Genomic DNA, 19,263 nt, shown 5'->3' with positions numbered 1-19,263 from the left:
GTCTAGATTTCCAAATCTGTCACCAGATGAATAAGTACAATTTATTTATAGTTTTCCTTGCAAACACATCTCCATCTGGCAGAACGTGTCGCCAAGAAAGAAAGAAAACACGGCTGTAACCGAAAACGCCTCCTCAACCAACCTTTCTCCTTCGAACCCCTCATCCACACCACCAGCCCCACTCCTGGGATACATGAACAAACTGGGATGTTAGTTTTTCCACCCCACCTGGGTTATATCATGGTGCAGCACCCTGAAAAGAAGGGATCCGCCCCCTCCATCATTTTCCTTTATGGAAGTCCTCAAATAACAGACAGGCTGCGGTGTGTTTCATTTCATCACATTATTTTCCTCTCAATAGTGAGTCTTCTGACTGACTAGTCTAGTCTAGAATAGTCAGAAATACATTCAATTCACTCGGGGTGTCTGACAAAAAAAATATTCCTAGCTCTTAAAATTTTAAATTTTATATAGTGGTGAGTCTCAATTTTAAATCTCAATTTTTTTTTATTTACATTTTTTGATTAAAATTTTAATGTAATTACAGGGTTTGTAATTAATGAATTGCATTTTAATATAAAACTGTATATCGACAAAATGAGCAGCATTTTCTAATCAAAAACTCATTTTGCTGCTAAATTATTGAATAAATAGACGTATGAGCTCAACAACAAAGATTTTCCATTGTTTTAAATCTGATATTTAAGTTATTCAACCATCAGATTGGTGCAAAGTGCTGTTATACACATTCAGCTTTCAAGTGTTTCAGAGACTGCTCATCATTCGCGGAGCTTGTTTGAAACAATTTGTCTTTAGAAATGTGGACTGCGGACGCTAACATTAGCATTACATTTTGTGCTGCTATAACATTTCACATTGCGACTGTATTTTATGCTTGAAAAGCGTCGGTAATAGGGTACCTATTTTTAGCATAATTTGCAAACAACTATTTTCTCTTCCAGAATCCCATTAGATTGTTTTTGAAGAACAAAAAAGAACCCCCCAGTGGACTAAGAAAAGCAGCTTTGTTACTCATCATTGTTGTTGTCGGACACCGTCTGTGCGTCAGATTTACAAGCGTACCAGAAACACAACACAGAGGATCTGGTTCTGAGACTTTTGTATATGGAAAAAGAACAATGCAATTAAGGTAAAATCTTTAACGTGCCTAAAGTTTCAGTCCTAATTGTATAACATTTGCCACATTCAAAAGTTAGTGCACAACTGTTGACGAGGGCAGACAACACAATCTACTGACAAAAATCATCAATATATAGCAACATTTCTGTTCTGACTCCTTTTACTCTGCTACATCAAAAACAAAAATCCAGCTGAATCAGTTGCTCTCAGATGTCAGATAATTATTAAATGCAGTATGTTAATCAGAGAAGCAGCCAAGAGGTCCATGGTAAAATGCATCAGTGGCATCATGCATTGGGAATGTTACTTTTAAGCAGAGAAATAGATTCGTCAGAGTCAATAAGACAGATGGAGCAAATAAGAGGGCAATTAAGAAAGAAAATCTACCAAAGTTACAACTAAATTGTTTAAATCAAAACATATTGATTTGTTAGAATGGCCTAATTCTAGAGCGAAAGTCAATTTGTGCCAAGATTTTAAGGTTTGATGTGAAAATCTAGTGAAAATCAGAAAATCAAATGATCTTCAGGTGACAGTAGTTCAGCTTTTACCCAGGTGGGCTCAATACAAACATACTCCACACTTTCAAGATTGCTTTTGTAAAATAAGAAAAATAGGTACATGAAAGAGTAATATTTTACTTCCACACTATTTTTGCATTCCTGTCTGCTAGTCAAAAAGTATCATTATGCTAAAAGACAAGCAGTATCAGTTTCTTGACACTCAGCAGAAAGTTGGTTAAGATAATAATAATAAAACAAATCTCTACTCTCTAACATGTCTGTCGAACACCAAAGAACAGTCTGTGAAAACAGCATCTTTTGGTTGGTAAGGAGCCACGTTGTGCAGTTAGCAGCTGGTGGACTACAATGGAATGAGTCTCGCCATCTGGTTTGAGACAGAACAGACTACGGATCAGTGTTCAGGGTCCTCGGAAAAAGAACAAAAATGATTCAGGCAAATGCGCGTGCTAGAATTAAATAACTTGTCAGCCGGTTCTTGTTGCCCGAAGTCTCGGTTGAGACATCACAGTGACAAAACGTGTCACTTTTCAAAGGAAACTTTCCGACGTAGTGCTGCGGCTTATTTATTTTACCAGGACTAAAAGTTCATACCTGGTTTTAACTGTTTTGGGTTTTTTTTCTCAGGTGTATTGTGACATGAAGACCAGAGGTGGCGGGTGGACGGTGCTGCAGCATCGAAGGAACGGGTCAGTCGACTTCCACCGCAGCTGGAATGACTACAAAATGGTAGGTGTTCAAGGCATTGAGGGTGCACCGCTATCGTAAGGTCACGTGGACCCTGGTGCTGCAAGCCTGCACAGGAGGTTTCAATAACTGTCCATGGGTGGTTTGGCATGAGAAGGCGTGGGAGAGCGGCTATCCTGTGATCCCAGGTGACCTGTGGTTGTTGTATTTGGCTGCCCTCGTGTTCCCTATCACCCCCTATGTTATTGCACCTGCTCTCATTCCCCCTCTCTGTGTCAACCCCCATGAACACGCACACACACACATGCACACATCGCTCACACACAAACCACTAATGTTTTCCTCTCAGAACTCTATTATTTGTATCAGTCCTCAAGCTTGCTAAAGTTTTCCTGCAAAACAGTCTAAAGTGCGCACAAGAGACCTCAAAGTAGTCCTGGTGTTTTGGCTCTGTCAGACATGTTTTCACACTTATGGCTTTTGTTTTGGCCAGAGCTTAAATTATGTTTTACTAGATGTGACTACAATGCTTTTTTTTTTTTTTTCCCCTTTCCAAATGGAACATGTAGTCGTTTTGCTCAAGTAAAGCAGCATGCAGTCCGCTCTGACTGGTAAATTACGCACAGAAGAAATGAGCGATGCAGGTTTTTTGGTGGTTTTTTTTGACTGGATGCGGTGTTGTTATGCGTCTGATCGGCCCCGACAAATCAACTGCGATTGCGTTTGCAAATTCAAAGAATGACGCTCAAAGAAATAACAGTTTAAAAAAAAAAAAGACTTGAAAACTTCTTTTAGGGACAATATTTTTACAAGTGGCTGATAAACATTTGACTCCAGCTGGGGGCGTGGGAGCCCAGGGGCCCCTGTAGATGGCAGATAATGTATGCAATAAAATGCTCTGCTGCTTTAGACTTTGCTCCATTTTCTCAGAAGCTGTGGTCAGACTTGGTCAAATGTTTGCACCCCGGGGTTCTAGTCAGGTGATAAATGCTTCACACCTCTTTGCACTACATCTTCTCACAGTCAAGAGCAACAACTAAGACAAAGTGTTGCAGCCAGACGTGTAGTTCCAGGAATTAGTCCTAGCCCAATAAACTTTGTACTTTACAGAGACAGATGTTGGTTATTAAACGTTATACACTTGCGCCGCAAGTGCAAAGAGCTGGTATACTTGCAAAACCCAACACATCACCCACAAAACGTATCAACTTAAGCACTTGGGATAGACAACGCAGAACACTTAAGCAGCGTGTGGAACACCAGCATTTAGCTAATTTTTGTATTTAGTAGGGGTGTGCCAAGAAATCGATTTGCATAAGAATCGTGATTCTCTTTTACTACAATTGAGAATCGGTATAAAATATCCCAAAACCATAAATAAAAGACAGAGAGATTCGACCGGCACTGTCTTTGTTGGAGAGAAACATTTGGACTCATTTAGTTTTTCTTTTCCTAACTCCGGGGAAGACGGACTTTGGCATGAGCCTCGCCGTTTTAAAAGGTATCCAAAATGAAGACTAAGCGGTTCAGGAACCCCACAAATGCACAGAGCCAAGCTACAGCGAACTAACCGTACACCACGCCCTCCCATAACGAGCTCTGTGCGGTGTGATTGATCTGAAGGCTGTGGACGCGCTTATACGCTCAGACAGCAGTGTTGATGCTTCGCTTCAACTACGACGTGAATACTTTTGAGGAATGTTTAACTGGCATTTGTACGATTGGGTGATTCTCCACTAAATAACTACAATGACTCTCCAGTAGCTACAAACTCCTGGATGGAAATTGCAACGTCATCGTCCGTGGAATAGGCTATCTGCAAAAATGTGTGTCAGCCTCTCTGAGTCCACTCCTTAAAAGTAAAACGGAGAATTTTCAGGCAGTGGAAACACTGTGTCTCCATTTGTCAGTCCTCCTTGCAAAACCGACGAGATTGTATCATGAGGATCCTTTGCACACTTATAGATTGAAGCAGAAAACATTATGAATAAATCCTGAATAAAATCCTGGCCCAAAAAAAAAAAAAAAAAATCTGAATTGAATTTATTAATTCAATTAAACTGAATGATTACATTCATTCAGTTTAATCAAGTAAGACTCCCACTCTTAATATTTAATAGTTATCATCTTCCATATGACCATATCACTTTTCAAAAATGCTATGGCAAATTTCTTTCCACTTTTATCAACAAGACTGCTTTAGCTCGTTAATTTATCTACAGTCGCTTTATTGTTCCACGAAGTTGATTTCTGGACTTTACCCTCGCAGCACCTCCTGTCCTTCTGCTAGCCGTTCTGCTGCTGATTTGCTGATGGCTTTGGGATTATTATCCTGTTTGTCTGATCCATTCGCAGTCAGGCTTCAGCTGTCAGACAGATGGCCCCATATTTGACAGCGAAATGCTTCGGTATATAGAGGAGTTCATGTCCGACTCAGTGACTGCAAGGTGTCAGGGTCTTGTGGCCTCAAAACAAGCCGTCCGGCCTGCCTCCCCTGCTGCGCTTGACAGTTGGTATGAGGTGTTAGTGCTGAAATATTGTTTGGCTTTTGCCAAGTGCACTCCAGCGAAACGTCTCTACTTTTTGGCTCATTTGTCCAAAGGACATTCTTCCAGAAGTCTTGCGGTTTGCTCAATGTAACTCAGCAAAACTTGGGCTGCATTGTTTTATTTTTAAACAGAACAGACTTTCTACTGGCATCCTTTAAACAAGCAGTACCTATCCAAACATTTTTATTTTTTTCCCCCTTTTGTCAGGACATTTTCTGACCTTTGCAATTCAGCCTGATACCTGAGGCCTGTAGACTCCGAAATTCGGCTCTTGGGCTTTTGATTGAGCATTGGTTTCTCTGATCTTGGTGTAATTTTGCCAGCACGCCCTAGTCAGTGTCTCCAGTGTTTTAATATTTTTCACTTTGTTTTCCCACTTCAATCACTGTTTACATCTTAAGGCAGCAATAACTGCCTCTCAAAGATCGCTCATGATGCCCCCAGCCACCTCACCCACCTCTGGTTCTTTGGCAGGCTCGCACTTTTTCATCACTCAAAGGTATTTTGATTTACAGCACATACATGTGACTTAGTTTAAGAGTGTTAAACAGTTTTTCTCCCCCTCGCCCCCACTCATTCCTCTATCTTCAATGTGCGGAGCACAAAGTATGTAAAGCTCTGTTGTTTTCTTTTTTCTTCAGCAAATCAATTCAATTTCCTCCTATTTGTTTCACAAAAGTTGCACTAATGACCCGGAAACGACGTCACTTAATCTCACGCAGCACAATGCAGACATTCTGCCTGTAGCTCCAAACAGAACGACATCAAGAATTCATTCACCTCGACTCAAACCACAGGGGAGTGGATTTAGGTTTATTATTATTATTATTATTATTATTATTATTATTATTATTATTATATCACTTGGGGGCATTTAATTGAATGCAGATCATTGAACTGTTATTCTCAATTAGCACATCGTACCTTACACACTACAGGGCTTCATAGACGAAACAAAACTTTGCTACACAAAATCTGCTTAGTTTCTGCTTGTCATAATTTTGTCAATAATTCCGATTTATCTACAGTTTATCGCATGATAGGCTTTCAAAAATACCTAGGGGTGCACCAACACATCAGCCCTGATTGCCTTGATGTTGGGAGACTGGCAATTAGACGATACATGCTTTCTTATAGTATTTATGAGGGAGTTAAATCTGTAAAAAACACTTAAACAATAATCTTGTAAAAAAATAAATAAATAAATTGGCGCAATGTGATGTTTGGTGTTTCAGGCTTAAATTAGGTTTTTCAATGTCTCAGGTGGAAATCTTATAGTAAGATAAGATAAGATATTCCTTTATTAATCCCGCAGTGGGGAAATTTACATTGTTACAGACAAAGACAAAGCAGAACTGAACCAGGTAGGAAACATGATTCTTATATTTGCTCAAATAAAGAGGCATTAGCCAGAATATATTTTTTAGTAATTTGTCCCTAAATCGTTCTCAAATGTAAACATTACCTATGTTTTGTTGAATTCATTAATAATTTTTTGCTTCCTGTGCCAAACCTTCGGATAACTTACATCCATGTCAATTCCTCAGTTCCAAACTGAGTGGATTATTTCTCAAAACTAGTGGTTACTTTAGCTTTTATTTTATTTAAGCTGTGCAGATGGACCACTGATATGACGCAAAGGTAAATCCATGTCTCCGCTGACTGTTCCCCAGCTTTTTGGAGTGGAGTGTTTTACATCCCAGATGCAGTCAACTGTCTTAACACATCAAAATGATAGATGTGCCTGCCCGAAGTGAGCTCCATTTTCATATTAACTCCAAAAAATACTTGGCAGACAGCTGGAAAAACCATTCCCTTTTGTTAAAGTATATATATTTTTTCAGTTGTTTTTTTTTTTCCTGTCTTTGTGTTGAATCCAGGGCTTTGGAGAGCCATCAGGGGAACACTGGCTGGGGAACGATATCATTCACAAGCTGACCAGCTCACAAGAATACAGTCTGCACATCCAGCTCCGAGACAGAGAGGGGAACGAAGCCTACTCACATTATGATCGCTTCTACATCGACAAAGAAGTCAACAACTACAGGTAATATCACATCATATTGTCTTTTTGAGAATATTTTTTTTTCACATTTTGGCTTAGTCAATTTATTTATGTTTTGGTTGATCATAAGGTTAAAAACGAAATGCCTCACAAACATATTCCTAAAAACTGAACATTTTGAAAGTAAGTTATTTTGTCACGTCACAACCACTAACTTGAATTATCATGTGCAATGGAGTTGCATTCAACAATGCTGAGACAACACTTTGTAAGACCACTTTTCATCTTCCCATTTACTCCTATAAACACAACCATTCTCCTACATACAGCCCTGCAGTCATTAATGAAGAAAAGTGTCACCATAACATAATCGTTGCCACCATCATATTTCACTTCAGCAACTATAAGATCAGTGTAGCATGCAATGCTCACATTCTCCCAGATAGCGTTTTACATGTGCTGGTAAACTGCACCTTCTTCCACAATCCTATTGCGTCAATCTGGAAAACAGAGTAACTGATCAGAACTTCTGATTTAAGATTTTAAAATAATGTCATCAGCCAGTCAAAAGTTTAAATATATGTCCAAATTCTGGCATTTTGAAGACTAAAATGGGAAAAAATTTTTTTTAAGAAAACAAATAAAAAGCATGATTACAAAATAACATTTTCCATAAAACTATTAAACTAAAATTTAGAGTCGGTACTGCAAATCATACTGTATGTTAGAGCAGGGTGAAGTACTGCCAGTGTCAAGTGGCACAGCAGAGTCAGCAGGTAGAAAACTACTTTAAACTACTTCATTCAGGGAAGTTACTCACAGTGGAAAGAGTACAACGATCCCATGTTTTTCAGAGGGGTTGCGTTCTGAAAATAACCCGCGATAAGTGAAATCCGCGAAGTAGAGTTACCTTTAGTTTTTACAATTATTATACAGCATAATTAATTACTCTACATTGAAACCAAAGAACAAAACCTGTCTTCAGGTCAGCGGATGTGCGTGTTCATCAATCGGGCCTTAATGTGATCCGGAGTCATGTCATTAAAACGTCTTCTCCAAGCTGCCCCGCGAGATTCACAGCTGTGTCTACGGCAGAGCGACGGATCTCATCAACCGAGCCTCAGGTCTGGCCACAGTTTTTTCCAGCAGGCATTCAAAGTTTTCAGCTTTCATCTCCTGAGTGGCCAATCTGCATTACTTATATTTAAATACCGTAACGTTATTGGCACACAGGTAGAGAAGGAGCTCGGAGACTGTTTAGCTAATCAGGACGCAGAAACAATGCACTGTGAAAAATACTGCACAAAAAAATCTGGGAAGCAGTGAGGCAGCGAAAGGTGAACCGTGTTATAGCGAGGGATCACTGTATTCAGAAATTTAACTCAAGTAAAAGAAGCGACAATATCAATAAAATATTACTCAAGTAAAAGTCAAAAGTATGGCATACTAAAACAACTAAACAAAAAACAAACTACCTTTTGCGCAAGTAAAGCAACTGAGTAAATGTAACCATTTACGACACACTTCTCGATTGTGGATTGCATATTGATATTTGTTCTGTTAACAGTCATCCCACCTGAGCTGTGGATCTGTGCAGCCTCCAGGTTTGGGTTTACAGTTTTGGTTGCCATTTTCCAGCCCTGATTTACTAATAAGGTGAATTCTGGAGCCACATGGTTGCACTAAAGTACATAAAGGGGTGTCACAGTAAAGTCCAGTTTTTTTTTGTAATAATTTGAAAACAAAGAAAACACATTTCCCCTCCATTTCATGAATGTGCTCCACTTAGTGCCGACTTGTCAAATAAGATGAAAATAAAAAGCACGGAAGTTGGTGAATGACATCTGACTTGAACGCGGTCGTCGTGAGGGTCTGTCTTCACACCCACAGGATTTACAGAGATATGACTGATAACGAGTAGCCAAGCGGAGGTTGTGCAATGACTCGGCGGCCTTTGTTTTCATTCCCATGTCACAGCTGCTCCGGCTGCCCCTGAAATTCCCCACGGGGAGCCACATCCCTCCACACACCCCACCCCCACCGGTGTTCAACTGTAAACCTCAGCTGTAGCTGCCACTGCTGGGAAGCTCCCCCCGTTAACCTTCCAGTCACTAACGTGATTATGTTTGGTTGTGCCGGGGCGATTCGTCTTCTGGAAGGAAAGTTAAATTTAATATAAAGTCTGGGACTTGCTCTTGTTTAGTGAGTGTTTATAGAGGCTGATGATCTGAGGGATGACAAATCACGATCACATGTAGGAGTAGGCTTTGAAAACCCTTAATAGTGCAGCAAATTGCTTTTCCCAGAGTTTCTTCCACGTAATTAGCGCAATAAAACGGAGTGTTTCACCACTTTGCTTCAGGCTGCTCCGTGTGAGACGATGCACCTGAATGTGTGTAATCACCCCTCTTCGCCCTGCTACTTCTGAGATCACATTCTGCTCAACTCCTACCAGCTTTATGTGCGCGCTGGAAAATGCCGATTTGACCCCGTGGGTTTGTATTATTACTCCCGAGCCGCTGATCCGGGTGCTCCGCAGGAAGTCGACGGCAGAAATTCTGGTTCCCAGCTGGATCCAGTGCACTCCCTGGAGCAGTGTGGTGCTTTTCACGTAGAACTCAGTTAACAAGATTCATACATAAATCATTGGGAGGGCAGAAAACCTCCTCCTTTGAGGTTGCTAAAAATAGCTGTCCTTATAGTGGAGGAAGTGGTGGACATCCTGGTAATGCAAACCGTTCTTTGTCGCTATGCCTTTAATAATATAAAAAGAGCCCTACCTTGTTCTGCAGATCTAGTAGAATAGCTCAAGCCAGTAGGAATGTTTTCTAAAAGGGTTATAAGAGCTGGAAGCCTCCATCATCCACATGGTGCTGTGAAAAACAGTTCCTCTCACCTACGGATTTATTTGGTTTTTGTATATATTTGTTTGCCACACGTTATGATAATGTTCAGAAATGCTATTTTCAAATTGAGGTTTTATTGAAAATGCTAAACTTAATTTCACTTGCCACACTTGAAAAACCTCCCCAAGTAAGAAATCAGTTAAACAGAACATGTCTGAAAATACGAACAGATAAAAAAAACAATAAAAAATAATGCCCCGAGAGTTATTAAACATAACTGAAGGAAACATGGAACAGCGGTGAAGCTTCCCAGAAGTGGACTAGCAAAACTGCTCCGAGACTTTATCAGCAACTAACCAAAAGGATCTATCGTTTGCTTTAGCTAAAGTCGTGTTCATAATATTATTTTCTCAACAGGACAGTGTTTCAAATCACATCAATAAATTCCACCTACAAGTGCCCTAAAAAACCTTAGGTTTTTGAGAGACCTAGTCAAAGTTCAGGCTTATATCTCACTCAGATCCTGTGAAGATACATTAGACAATTCTTCAAAGAAGAGGGGACCAAAATCTATTGACAGTGATGTAAAATACTCACTGACAGCCATCACAAACTCTTCTGCCGCTGTCAGCTTTTACACCTGTAGGAGAGTTACTTCCTCACACAAGGCCACTTTTATTTGGATACATTTTTTAGTTTTTCTCTTAATAAATGAAATCATACTTTGAAAACTGCATTTCGATTGTTTTTAAGAAATATTGTGATTAAAAAGCAAAAAGATCTGTAAGGGGGGGCAAATTCTTTTTCACATAAAAACACACTCATGTTCCATATTCCAACAGGATATCATTTAACCTGTAATTAGAAGTGTCCAATTTCCCGTCATGCCGCTAATCCAATACGAGGAAAAAAAAAAAGATCAACTATTTTTCATCCCCTGACAAAATTCCCAAATCCCTCTGCTATTCCGTCATCACTCCCCTCCCCGCTGCTGTCATTTCGAGCTCTGCTCTCGCATCCCTTCATGACGTGTTGTCCTGCTCTTTGAACCTACAAATTCGAGAGGAAGATTTTTCATTTAGTCATCACAGACAGCGAGCCTCCGGGCGACAGCGAAGTGGAGTGGGGGGGGTGCAGGAGGGTGCGTGTAAGGGGACACACACAAGAAGAGCTCTGCTCTCACTGGAACAGAATTACGAGGGCAGAGGAGAGGCTGTGCGGCGGGACCGAACCCCTCAAACCACCCTCTTCAAAGCAGCTCTGACTCACACTCAGGTGGACAAATAAAAGACGCGGAGAGCCTCGCATGCGCACAAATTCAATCAGCCCATGTTTTGTGAGAGGAGAGAAACTGGAACTTGGGCAGAAACTCTTCTCCCTTTTTTTATTTTTTATTTTTTCCAAACGGGGTTGTTTCTCAAAGCACGGCATGGAAGGAAAATAATGAGATTTCTCTGGCTTCGTTTTCACACTGATGTTTAGCAACAATGTGAACCTGAGGCTCAGACATCCTACAGTGGCTTTCAAGAAAATATAACCAAGCTTTTTATTATTTTTTTTGTAGGATTGTTCTGCATTATCATTGTCTGTGAGGAAGAGTGTTGAGTTTGGATTTATTATGGCGCAGAGTAGACGGGATTCAAAATAACACCTCTTTACTTTGATACTAAATGCTAAAAAAAGGATCAGCCACATCAAAAGCATTAGATTAAACTCTGTTTAAACTGCTTTTTTTATTCTTGTCTTTTTTCCAAATTAAATCATTGAGTCATATTTTTTCCCCCCTCAGGCACTGACAAATCAAACAAAGACAAAACAATAAAAATAGATCAAAAGCCCCTCTGGATACCCATCATCCATTCAGTATTCTGTTGTACAAAAGAACAGCAAACATCGATCGCCTTATCAGCTTACCTACTGTTGCTCAAAGTTACACACACTGATGACATTTTTGGAATGATGCAATCATAATTAATCATTTCAAAAGGTTTCCACTTTACTAAAACATAATGTCCTGAAAGCTGAAAATTGAGTAGAAATCAAAATAATAAGACCTCCATGAACCCCGTTCCGTAACTTCCAACTAAAACTTTGCTAATGTATTTTTTAACGTCAGCTTTCAGTCCTGTTGTGATCTGTGAATCTGATTAACCACATAAATAGCTCAGAGGATTTCTTCAACTAAAACCGTGGCCTATAGAGTTAGAGGCTCCAGGTGCTCTCTTTGTGCAAATGTATCAGTCAGGAGAAGGGTACAAATCAATTTAAATATACATTATCTAGATGGCACAGTGATGACAATCAAAAAGATGAAGTGAAAGATGCATTTACCCATTTTCACAGAACTCGCAAAACAATGTGAGGAAAAACTAGACAGTGAGGCCAAAAGCAATATTTAAGGATATATGCAAAACACTTCTTTTGTTCTACAAGTGACATAAATCTTCAGTATTATTCATATAACAAAGGAGTAGTTTCTTCCAAAGTGTCATTCCCAGCATGGCTAAAATCTTTTAAAATCCTATGGAAAGGCATGTTAGAGTCAGATAAAATTAAACATAAATTTCAGGTCACAGTTCCAAATGGTTTCGGATTTGTTTCCATTTCAGATGTATACTGGATATTTGTCAAATTTGGTCACATTGTAGGGAAAAAAAACGTTTTTTTCATGATAAATTATGGTCACTTTTCTTAAACATTTAAACATTTCAATGGGTGTGTTTAAACTTCTGAGATCCACAATGCCTATCAATGCATGCTTCTGTTATGAATACACAGCCACTCAGTGTCACTTTCACTTCCCAACAAGCTGTCCAACATTGACTCGTTGTCGAATACTCAAACCTGGCTGCGCTGTTTACAAAAGTTTTTTTTTTGCTTTCTTCCACTCTGGCCAGCCTTCATACCGACGGGTTCAGCGGCACCGCCGGCAAAACCAGCAGTCTCACCCACACTGGGAGCCAGTTCAGCACCAAGGACAGAGACAACGACCGCTGCACGTGCAAGTGCGCTCAACTCGCCTCGGGAGGTGCGAACCGTCGATCAAACGCCCCGATCGTCCGCCCCCCGTCTCAATCTGTCTCTCTTTTACAACCCGTCCTGTTGATCATTTTTATTTGTCCTCTTGTAAATGTCCCGCAGAGGTTTTTATTTTCCCTTTGCTCCGGTATAAAGTTACTGCTGACTTATAGCTGTACATTGACGTGTTCGATTTCATGAGCTGAAATTTGACTGATTGTGACTTTCTCCTTGAACTCTCTGTAATTGTCCCTCTTGCAGGATGGTGGTTCGACGCCTGCGGCCCATCCAACCTGAATGGCATATATTATCCCGTTTCATCCAATGTACTCCGCTTTAATGGCATTAAGTGGTACTACTGGAAGGGTCCAAATCTGCTGGCTACCATGACAACCATGATGGTGCGCCCTGCTGACTTCAGATGAAATTGCCATGCAGCTCGATGGATCGTTGGGGACTTAATGTTGCAGATGAATGTAATTAATCAACCAACGGCAATGAATAAAAAATATATCAGGCCAAGAAGTCCTCCAACTTAGACCACCATACATTAAAAAGGGACTCTGTGTTTCTGAAAGGATCATTCTTCTGTCACCACAAAATGAGGACTAAAAGACTTTCAAGAGCAACACTTCTGTTGTTTCAGACATGTCATGTTAGACTTTTGCTTTCACTTTACAAATGAGTGGAGTAGATTTATGCACTTAAACTTGGTTAAATTTAGGAATTAAAACAATGTATGTGACTAGGAAATGTAAAAATAATAATAATAATAATGATAAGAAAACCGTTTTTATAGACAGGAGTGATAAAACTTTTCAATAATGTGTGGCACTGTAACCAAAATACTTGAAGGAAACACAGAAAGCATGTTGAAACGCTACAGTGATGAAGAATGTTGTGCAATGGAGTATTGAAAATAGGCCCATTGATTAGGTTTTGGAATAAAAATCACCTGGTTTTACAAGTGTAACTGTAAAATAAGATACATGTAATTGCAATATAAAATGTCCAGTCACCAAAGTACTTGCTTACGTTTAGGAGTTGATGAGTTTTTATCATTTGAAATGTTTCCGACACCTGAAAAACATTGCGAAGGAGTTCAGGAATTACATATTTCGTCTAACGTAGTGTTGTAAACAAAACATATGGTTATGATTATGGATTGAAAATAAAGTAGAAGAATAACGGTGGTTAAAACGGAAGGTAGCAGTCTTTTTCTATGATGCTAAATAGCGTGGCCAAAATTTCTGGTAAGATTTAGGAGCTCAAATAACTTGGTTAGCCTTATGAAACTGAGTAAATATTGTGAAAGACTGCAAAGATTCATCATGTGCAGCGTTATGTTTGATGTACTTGGTTAGGTTAATTTCAGGCAAAGGAAACATGGCAAACATTGTGTTAGATGTCAATGATAAACATTCCCTTTCATACAGAGTTGTGAGCAAAATAGTAAAGTTTAGGAATTAAAATACGGTTCTCAAGGTAACCCTCAGACTGTGAAAGACTTTAAAGATTGAGATATGGTGGTTTGTACACTCTGCAGCGCTTTGACTAAAATAAAAAAATATATATCATTTTGAATAAAAAGAATTAAACAGATTATTGATGAATACAAAGATGAGGTATTTCCTCAATGTACGAAAATATGAGGAAAATATTTAATTTTAGGAACCAAAAGAACCTAATCAATTGGAGAAAACAGTCCAAGTCTTTGGAGCGACATTGATCGTGTTTTGTGGTTGTGGAGTCCAAGCAACGTGTTTAGATGTTGTAAATATTATGTAAATATTTCTTAAAGAATGCATATGGTGTCATGTAGTGTATTTCAAAGTTAAGTGTTTAGTGTAGAGAACAAATGAAGCTTGATTAGATGTCCAAAAAGATTGCTTTTTGAACTTAACACTTCAAAAAGTTGCAACCATGTGACAGTAGGACATGAAACAGGTTGAGAAGGTACATTTTGGTAAAAGGTATGATGACAAAGAGCTTTACTAGAAAGAACAGGTTTGTGTGTCACACTAAGTGGGGAAAACAACTAACGCACAAAGATATGGTTTTTGTGTAAAGAGTGAAATTTACTGGATTTCATAATCTGAACTTTCTGTACAATTAAATTTAGGTGTAAGAAATTACTAGACATATGGATCTTGTTATCCCACTCAGAGCAACAATGATTTTATCCTGCTGCTTTTGAATGCAACCAATAACCTGCCTCCTAAAATACCTTCAGGGTTAAGCTCTTTGAAGGTTTTAAGGCAGCAAAGTTTTATTGAATGCTTTGTGACAGTTTCTTCAGCAACTCAATGGAAATGTATTCCAGCTTGCAGCTCGGGCGTTTAACGTTCATAACAAACCCATAAAGAACAACAACTATAACTGGCTTTGCCTCTTTACTCAATCACCCAAAGGGTTTTTTTGTTTTTTTCAATAAAATATCTCTTTAATTCCTTCAACATACACACCTCTCATAAAACTTTATTTGTTGGAGGTTCTGCTCATAAAAGTACATCATACTCTTTTGCTGGTGGGATTTACTGTGCAGAAGGATTCATTTGTAAAATAAATAAATAAATAAATAAAAACAAAACCATCTGGAAACAAAAATGTGAATTTAATTTTGATTTTAGGTGAAACTATAAAAAAAAAAAAAAGATCATATGCGTTGTTTGTTGCCACCCACAGCGTCAGGTGTTTGTTTTCACGTTAACTACATCAACTTCCACGAGCCACATGAGCTGCAACGGTGAAGTCAAACGAGGACTGCTTTGCCGCACTGATCTGATGAATCATCCAATAACACTGATCCCTGTGGTGGCCCATTAGAAAGCACCTCGGCTCACTGTAACTCGCATCTTCCAGCGTGGACCGAGAGGGGTGGGGGTTGGGGCGCAGCCACTGCTAAGTGGAGAATGACTCATGAGGATGTCGGACGGCCGTAGCTACAATGTGGGATGATGTCTGAGCTTCATTCTCTGAGCTCAAGACAGAGCGCGAGAGCCACTAAGCGTCTAATATTCTCTGTGTGATTCATCTCTGCTGCCGCCGTGGGTTTAACACAGCTGCAGAGATGTGACAATACGTGTGGAGTCTTGAGGCAAAACCTGCTGATTTGACACAGTTTTTATTGTAGTCATTGTCAGAGGTACACCTCACAACGCGCTTGACTTCTATAAAAAAAACAACAACAACAGTATGTGGTCTAAATAAAACTAAATAAAGATTGTGTTACAGATTTGTGCTTGGTCTGTTTAAATAATTACTCAGGTGGCATACAGCATAAGTATCATCAGGGATGGATTCAGAGGCAGCTGCTTGGTATTTATGGTCCGCCCGTTTGGACGACGGACCCGAGCCGTTTAACAGACTGTGCGAGTCGAAAAGCAGCCCCGCCCCCAGCTAGCGTGGTCGCTGCGCTTGCATGCAGTGACCCCCATGCTAAACAAGTCTATCACGACCTCCAAGGCTTGGACAGGTGATAGATCATCGCACAGGGGCAGGGGGAGGCCAGGGGTGAATCCATCAAAGAGACTTTCATAAAGACGGCTTGATTTGGCCTGCTAGCTCAACAAATGAAATGGTGTTCGGGTCCAGTGAAGCAAACCAGAGTGTGGGTCAAATTGCTTGTCTGCTTGTCTTAATCCTAGGTTATTCGGTGGGTGTTTTGTAAGCAAAGACAGGGAGACAGCTAACTTCAGATATGTATCATATTCTGATAAAAACGTGTCACTGTGTGCTGATATTTTCTCTCAGTGAATGGTTATAATATAAGAGAACTTCTTTGTGTCAAGTGTAGTATTTTACTGAATACAGTAGTGCACCAGAAAGGCTGCTGACATTTAGGTCTACAGATTGTTTTTCAAGAGCTTTTTGTTGACAAACTAAACTGTTTACAATTTAATGTGTTAGGTTTTTGTGGCTGGTCCAACAAATCAAATTCAACTTGTTTCAACAAACCACTGATATTTACAATTCTTTCTATCTGTATGTGTTTATGCAGATATGATCTGACAGTGACAATCTAAGAAGTCAACACTTACCATATTTTTCGGACTATAAGCCACTACTTTTTCCCCAACGCTTTGAACCATGCAGCTTACAGCCCGATGTGGCTTATATATGTACGTTTCGAGTTTTTTTTCTTTTTTTTCAAAAATTTGTAGGTGCAGCTTATACTAAGGTACGCTCTATAGTACGGAAAGTACGGTATACAGACACGCTCCGAAGCTAGTACACTGTACTCCATGAAAAAACAGAATACTTATCAGAGTTAGTAAGAGAAGCCAGAGCCAAGTCTGGAACAATGAAAACCACTGTAAGAGTTCAGCATGCGATGTGACCGACTCTTCATCTGTGGAGACAAAGTGTGTGCAAGGTGTAAAATAACAGAATGTTATCAATAGATTACTATTATTGATAACGTGCCTAAGTCTTAGGACTTAGGCAATTATGCTAGTCCTGGTCTGGACCTTTTTGCAGGTGTGAGCACACTCAAGCACACTATGGTGCATACCAAACACCCGGACTAAGACTCTTTTTTGAGGTGGTTTTAGTTGGCTTCTGAACAAACAAGCCCTGGTGCAGTTTGCTTCTGGTATAAATACAGATCGGCCTTGATCCAAGCTTACTACAGGAAATACATACATCTTTTAGGACTTCACGAGCCACCGTCTTGGCCGTCATGGTAAAAAAGATCCCTTCAGTGTTGCTAGCGCTATTAGTGCATATACTGACTGAACTAAGACCATACCTAAGCTGCTAAGTTAGATTTACTATGTAAACAAACACAATGTTTCCTATTTTAAAACATCTGAAACTGCTATTTAAAATAGTTTTGAAGTGGTTTTTTTCATGACTTCAATTAGGATATTTTGCAATAAAACAAAAAAGCATTATTTTCTTGGAAATCAATGGCTTTTGTTTGTTTTTTTATTGTGCTCTATTTTCGCTCTCTCAACTTTTTTGCTGGTTTTAACATGACACGTCGCATGTTTGACGTCTGTGAATGAGTTGTGCATATGTGCAATACATACTCACCAGTCACTTTATTAAGTACACCTGTTCAGTGGCTTGAGAATTTCCAAATTGTGAATCAACCAATTACAGCTCAAACCAAACATCAGGACGGGGAAGCAAGCAGATTGAAAGATAAGCCTGTCTGGCTCGAACAAGACTGTCATTTCCAAATTCATTGAAAATCTGTGAAGCTGCTGCTCTACTGGGATTTTGTCACTCCAGCAGCTCCTGGGTTTGTGGAAAATGATTTTAAAAAAGTGAGCATCAGGTGGACAAATATCCCTCGTTGATATCAGAAGGGAATGGGCAGACTGCTGCGATTATAGAAAGGCAACGGCAGCAAAAATAACCACTCATTACAACAATGTGTTGCAGAATATCATCTCTGAAAGCAGGAACACATTGAACCTTGACATAGACGGGCCACACACAGGCGCATTAAAATTGGACAAAAACAAATCGGAAACAAACAACTCTCTGCTCTGATGAGTCTCAATTTCAGCCGTGGCATTTGGGCGACTGGGTAAGAGTTTGGCATAAACAAGACAGAATCACCCGTCCATCATATCTCATAACAATGGTTCAAGCTGCTGGTGGTACTGTAAAGATGAGGGGGTTATTTTCTTGTCCCAATTGGAGGTAAGGGACACTTTGGGTCTCTTATCTCCAATTTAGCATCATTTCAATGTGGTAGCTACATAAGTTCTGTTGCTGACCATCTCCAACCCTTTCATCAACTCAACAAGGGTCTATTTGAAATGCCATATCCATCTTTTGGCTACTTCCAGCAGGATAATGTACAAATGTTACAGCATTAAAATGTTTTGTGACAATGACCTCCACAATCAAACATTTCCAACCAACAAAAGCAGGACAATAATATGACAATATGATAGAGCTGGACACAACATTGTCACGAAAGTCATATCGCCTGTCATCAATCTTGCTCTAACGCTTTAAATTAAACACTTAAAATCTCAAGTAAGATAATACAGATTAGCTAAAGGAAATACTTGAAAACAATCCGATGTAGCCATCTTAGCTGAGTTCTGGATTATTTGAGTTTTCCCTACTAATCATATGATTAATTGCCACACCATGGATGCACCAACTAAATTAAATGCGACTGAGGAAAAGAAAAAAAAAATCACTGTGTTGGTGGGTGGAAAGACAGGATAAAAAGGGTGGACATCCTCACATACACACACATACACACTATGTTGACCTGTTGTGTATATTAACCTGTATGAGCACCACATAACCTGAGCAGTTTCTGCTCCGCTGGTGCTTAAAGACTCGCCTGAGGATTTATCATCAGACGCAGCTAAGACAGCTAGATGCAGAAAAGAGGAGGGAGGAAAACGTGTGCTGCCACCCGCAACAGGAGAGCGAGGGTGAAGGAGAGAATGGGAGGGAGAGCCTGTGCTCATAAGTCCCTGTCTCCCTCTTGTTCTAGGGGTGTCTTTGATTCATAAGGGCTC

The 19,263-nt window shown here is 39.7% G+C and overlaps 1 protein-coding gene across 2 annotated transcripts in view; it reads left to right on the top strand.

Annotated features, from left to right (window-relative positions):
- Positions 1–15,145, top strand: part of angpt2b (angiopoietin 2b) — a 31,227-nt gene extending 16,082 nt beyond the window's left edge. For both annotated transcript variants that reach the window (XM_008421593.2, XM_008421594.2), the window contains exons 6-9: positions 2,289–2,390; positions 6,778–6,944; positions 12,646–12,776; positions 13,028–15,145. In XM_008421593.2, the coding sequence (XP_008419815.1) occupies positions 2,289–2,390; positions 6,778–6,944; positions 12,646–12,776; positions 13,028–13,191 (564 nt within the window). In that variant the 3' untranslated portion in view covers positions 13,192–15,145. The remainder of the gene's footprint in view (positions 1–2,288; positions 2,391–6,777; positions 6,945–12,645; positions 12,777–13,027) is intronic.
- Positions 15,146–19,263: the final 4,118 nt, after the last annotated feature.

This window comes from Poecilia reticulata, linkage group LG11, assembly GCF_000633615.1.
Source record: "Poecilia reticulata strain Guanapo linkage group LG11, Guppy_female_1.0+MT, whole genome shotgun sequence".
Lineage (NCBI taxonomy): Eukaryota > Metazoa > Chordata > Actinopteri > Cyprinodontiformes > Poeciliidae > Poecilia > Poecilia reticulata.
Note: the sequence above shows the minus strand (reverse complement) of the source record. Positions and strands in the feature narration are given on the sequence as shown.